Source organism: Helianthus annuus, chromosome 17, assembly GCF_002127325.2.
Source record: "Helianthus annuus cultivar XRQ/B chromosome 17, HanXRQr2.0-SUNRISE, whole genome shotgun sequence".
NCBI lineage: Eukaryota > Viridiplantae > Streptophyta > Magnoliopsida > Asterales > Asteraceae > Helianthus > Helianthus annuus.
Window position 1 is genome coordinate 15,493,304 of NC_035449.2, and position 5,681 is coordinate 15,498,984.

At 40.8% G+C, this 5,681-nt stretch overlaps 1 protein-coding gene across 1 annotated transcript; it reads right to left on the minus strand.

Moving 5' to 3' along the window:
- Positions 1-1,296: 1,296 nt before the first annotated feature.
- On the minus strand, positions 1,297-4,839 carry LOC118488794. Its single transcript, XM_035986147.1, has 4 exons — positions 3,616-4,839; positions 2,752-2,877; positions 2,239-2,628; positions 1,297-1,650 (listed from the first exon to the last, which is right to left on the minus strand). The coding sequence occupies exons 1-4, from the start codon at positions 4,837-4,839 to the stop codon at positions 1,297-1,299; spliced, it is 2,094 nt and encodes a 697-aa protein (XP_035842040.1).
- Between the last annotated feature and the right edge of the window lie 842 nt (positions 4,840-5,681).

The window sequence follows — 5,681 nt, forward strand, 5'->3', positions numbered from 1 at the left end:
CATCTACAACCATATCTATGTTCAAATAATCAATTTCATAACCATATCTACAAACAAGCAAGTGGGTAAGAGCAAATAACCTAAATCACCTTACTTTTCACAATGTAGCATCAAAATACAACAAATAAGCCTTCATACCTTTGTTTGAAGATGCACAAGTGCTTGTGAAACAAAAACTCCAAAAACCCCCCAAAAAATCTCGAATTAGGGTTTGGGATTCGGACCCAAAAACAGTGTTTTCTCCTAAATCTCTTGTCAAAATCAGAGACTACGTGAAAAATTAGTCAAGATAGACTCCGATTTCACTTAGTTTGGACAAGAATTGAAGAAGTTATGGAGGATTGAAGGTTTGGAGAAGAAGAAGAAGAAGTTCTTGTGGTGGGTCTTGAAAGATGATAGTGATAGATGAAGAATAGGTTGTGTAGTTAGGGTATACTCACGTGATTTTATGTTTTTGTGTTTTTTTTTTATATACAAACGGAACCCCGAACGTCGGACACAATATTTCTCTGCACCGTAAATTACGGTCTCACCGTAATTTACGGTGAGACCTGAATCGCCAATTTTCACCGTAACTCAGTAGACCTATACCGTAAAACTCAACAATTTTCATCACTCACCGTAAATTACGGTATGACCGTAATTTACGGTGAAAACTGAACATGAAATTTTACCGTAAATCAGTAGAGTTTTACCGTAAAGATCAACAACATTTCCTTTCCACCGTAAATTACGGTAGAACCGTAAATTACGGTGAACACTGGGCGATTCTTATTTGCCAAAAATTGAGGTTTTAAGTGCAAATTTTTAGATTTTTTTTTTGTTTTTAAATTTTTTTTTCGATTTTTATTTTTTTATGTTTTTTAACTTTTTTTTTAAAACTTGTAAAAATTACCCTGCCCCCTCAAAAATCCCGTGTTGTCCTCAACACAATGTTAGAGTAATTCGTGACCCGAACATCCCCACACTTGTTTCAAACACGGATTTCGAGAAAATACGGCAATTGTGCAATATATACAAAACAAAACAAACAAAACAAAACTATGTACACTACCAAACCTGGGCCTCTCACGGTTGTTCCTCATCGATCGGGCGTAAGATGTAGCCCGCTTTGTTAAGCTCCAAGGTGTTGATGTCGTTCCAACCCAAATACGGTTTGAGCCGATGCCCATTCACCGTTTGTTGCTTATTGGATTGTTCGTCTTCTATATCAACATCACCAAATTTTCCCACTCTTCGGATGATGTAAGGACCCATCCACTTGCTCTTGAGTTTTCCTGCAAACATCTTTAACCTCTAATTGTACAACCACACCTTTTGACCCACTTCGAAGTTCTTTTTCCTTATTTTTGCATCATGAACTTTCTTCAGTTTGTCTTTATATGCGGAAGCACATTCATAAGCTTCATCTCTTATCTCCTCGATCTCATTCAATTGCAACTTCCTTGTTCGACCCGCTTCGTCATAATCCGCATTAACAGTTTTAATGGCCCAATGCGCTCGATGTGCTAACTCCATTGGTAAATGACACCCCTTCCCATACACCATCCGATAAGGGGTGGTTCCAATTGGAGTTTTGTAGGCCGTTCGATATGCCCACAACGCATCATCAAGTTTACTTGACCAATCTTTTCGATCCGTTCTTACCGTCTTCATGAGAATCTCCTTAATTTGACGGTTGGACACTTCAACTTGTCCACTTGTTTGCGGATGGTACGGTGTCGCCACACGATGGTTCACATTATATCTTTTAAGCAATTTTGCAAAATTAAAATTTTTGAAATGTGAACCGCCATCACTTATTATCACCCTTGGCACACCAAAACGAGCGAATATGTTGGATTGCACAAACTTACACACCACGGAATGATCATTGGTCCTTGTAGCAATGGCTTCTATCCACTTTGTCACATAATCTACCGCAACCAATATATACAAGAACCCATTCGAATTAGGAAACGGACCCATAAAGTCTATCCCCCAAACGTCAAATACCTCCACTACCAAAATCGGTTGTAACGGCATTTCATCCCGTTTCGAAATACTTCCCACTCTTTGACAATTGATGCAATTTCGGGCATACTCACAAGAATCCTTGAAAATCGTGGGCCAATAAAACCCACTAGATAACACCCGATAACCCGTCTTGTTCCCACTAAAATGCCCTCCACATGCCGATGAATGAGCATGAGTCAAAATCTCTAAAACTTCCGTTTCGGGAACGCATCTTCGTATTACTTGGTCGGGTCCAATTTTGAACAAATCCGGTTCATCCCAAATATATTGCTTAACTTGACATAGAAATTGTTGTCGTCTCTTCTTCGTCCAATGATTCAGAATTGCACCCTTAGCCAAATAATTCACATAATGGGCGTACCAAGGTGCAACAAAAGTAGAAACGGCTAACAATTGTTCATCGGGAAACCGTTCATTAATCTCGCTCGGGTCATCAACACCTTCCAACAGGATTCTGGACAAATGATCCGCAACAACATTTTCACACCCTTTCTTGTCCCGAATTTCGAGATCGAATTCTTGTAACAAAAGCACCCAACGAATCAACCGAGGCTTTGCATCCTTCTTTTCCATTAGATATCGGACCGCGCTATGATCCGAATACACAATCACCTTGCTCCCACAAATGTAAGCTCTAAACTTGTCCAAGGCATACACCACCGCTAATAATTCTTTCTCGGTTGTGGTGTAATTCAGTTGCGCCTCGGACAAAGTTTTACTTGCATAGTAAATTACCACCGGCTTCTTATCAACTCTTTGACCCAAAACCGCTCCAATGGTCGTATCACTAGCATCACACATAATTTCAAACGGCTTCGACCAATCCGGTGGCTGCAAGATAGGAGCCTTCACCAATTGTTCCTTCAACACATGAAACGCTTGCAAACATTCGTCAGTAAAATCAAAGGGAACATCTTTCAACAATAAGTTACATAAAGGTTTTGTAATTACACTAAAGCCCTTAATAAACCTTCTATAAAACCCCGCATGTACCAAAAATGATCTCACCCCCTTAACATTCTTTGGTGGGGGTAGAGATGAAATTACCCGAATTTTTGCTTTATCTACCTCCATTCCCCGGTCCGAAATCACATGCCCCAACACAATACCCTCTTGAACCATAAAATGGCTCTTTTCCCAACTTAAGACCAAGTTTGTCTCCACACACCTTTTCAATACTTTTTCTAACTCATCAAGACAAGAGTCAAAACTTGGCCCAAAAATGGAAAAATCATCCATAAACACTTCAAGAGACTCCCCCACCATGTCCGAAAATATACTCATCATACATCTTTGGAATGTGGCGGGAGCGTTACATAGTCCGAATGGCATTCGCCTAAAGGCAAATGTACCATATGGACATGTAAACGTGGTTTTGTGTTGGTCGTCCGGGTGAATAGCAATTTGGTTATATCCCGAGTACCCATCCAAAAAACAATAGTATTTTTGACCGGAAAGTTTTTCAATGATTTGGTCAATAAAGGGTAACGGGAAATGGTCTTTGGAGGTAGCTGCGTTTAATTTCCTATAATCGATACAAACTCGCCACCCGGTTACCGGGCGGGTGGCGATTTGCTCACCTTGCTCGTCTTTTATTACCTGAATGCCCGACTTTTTAGGCACTACCTGAGTTGGACTTACCCACGCACTGTTCGAAATGGGATATATGATCCCTGCATCCAACCACTTGATAACTTCTTTCTTTACCACCTCTCTCAGATTCGGGTTTAACCTTCTTTGTGTTTCCCGTGTCGGCTTTGCATCCTCACTTGTAATGATTTTGTGCATTACAATGGAAGGACTAATACCCTTTAAATCAGCTATTGTCCACCCAATTGCTGCCTTGTGAGCCTTCAACACCCGTATCAACTCCTCCTCTTGAGCTACCTCCAAATTAGAAGCAATGATCACCGGTAAAGTGTCATTGTCCCCCAAAAATACATATTTTAGATGCTTTGGTAGCTCTTTCAATTCCACACTTGGTGGACATTCCAAGGAAGGCTTTGTGCCCGAATCAATTTCCACCGGTAGAGTATCCGTTTGGTGAGTCCATGGCGGTCTTCCTTCTTTTACCGCAAGAGCCTCTTGCTCTTTCTCTTCTTTTTCCAAATCACATGCGTGCACCTGCAAAGACACACCACGAAAACAAGAACCCAAAATCTCTTCCTCGAACTCCTTTGGGTCATATTCATCTATGAAGTTTGCTACAAAACACTCATCATAAACATTAGTACCATTAGTAAAAACGTTTAATCTCATCTTTCTATTACCGAATGTCATGTCGACCGTACCATATCGACAATCAATAACGGCATGTGCGGTGTTTAAAAACGGCCGACCCAAAATAATATTTTGTTGTTGAATTGGGTCCGCGGATGAGTAGTCTAGCACAAGAAAGTCCACGGGATAATAAAACTCATCAACCTTAACTATCACATCCCGTACAATCCCCCGAGGAAGTTTATGAGACAAATCGGCTAATACCACCGTTGTCTCAACCCGTTTCAATGGACCAAAATCATATTGGTCGTATAACCCCCCCGGTAAGATACTTACTCCGGCTCCAAGATCCAATAACGCCCTTGCAGTTTGAAAATTTCCTACTTGAATATTTATAAAAGGCGTTCCCGGATCTTGTAACTTAGGAGGAAGATCTCCTTTTAAAACCGTGCTTACCCGCTCCTTCAAATCAACCAATTTAGGCACTTTTTGTTGCCTCTTTTGGGTACACAATTCTTTTATAAACTTCGCGTAAGCGGGTACCTGTTTAATAGCTTCAAGCAAAGGAAGATTGATTTTAACCTGTTTAAAAACCTCCCACATTTCCTCTTTTTGAGGACCCCGTTTTGAAATAAATTTTTTTCTACCCGGATCCAATAAAGCCGAGGGAAATGGTACTTCACTAGATCCCTCACCCTCATTTATCTTTTCTTTTTCTTTACTAGCTTCGGGTTTTTCAAAATCGGTTTTTTTAGAAGAAACAATAGGTGGTTCATTTTCTTCCTCACTATCTTGACCCGTTATATCTTCAACCACCCCATCAACCAAATCCGGTGAAGGATTGGTTTTATACTCCTTCCCACTCCTCAAAACACTTACATGATGAATGGGAACATGATTACCTCTAGAAGTACCATGAGATGGGTTTACCTTAGTGTCGCTTGGTAATTGACCTTTATTTTTCTTCAATTCTGACACTTCAGTTGCAAGTTGACCCATTTGGGTGGTCAAAGTTTGAATTGCCTTATCTCGGGCCTCATCTTTTTGTATACGAGCATCATCCATTTGGTTTCTCTTTTGCATCTCCGCTTGCATGCTCTTCAACATATCCATCATTTCGTTTCCACCCGAAGACCCCCCTTGTTCTTGACCCGTTTGCCTTTGATACCCTTGGTTGTTCCCACTTCTATATCCACCTTGATTGTTATAAGGTTGGCGCGAACCATAGTTTCCTTGACTACCTTGAAAATTCGGGTTTGATTGATTCGAAGGGTTCCCATAACGAAAATTCGGATGATTCCTCAACCCGGGGTGGTAAGTGTTAGAATTCATATTGTTGTAGTTTCGACCACCCCCTCCTTGACCTTGCCCTTGAACCGCATGCACCTCTTCATATTGCCCTTCCAACATCCCTTGGCAATTTTCAGCCGCATGACCTATTTCAT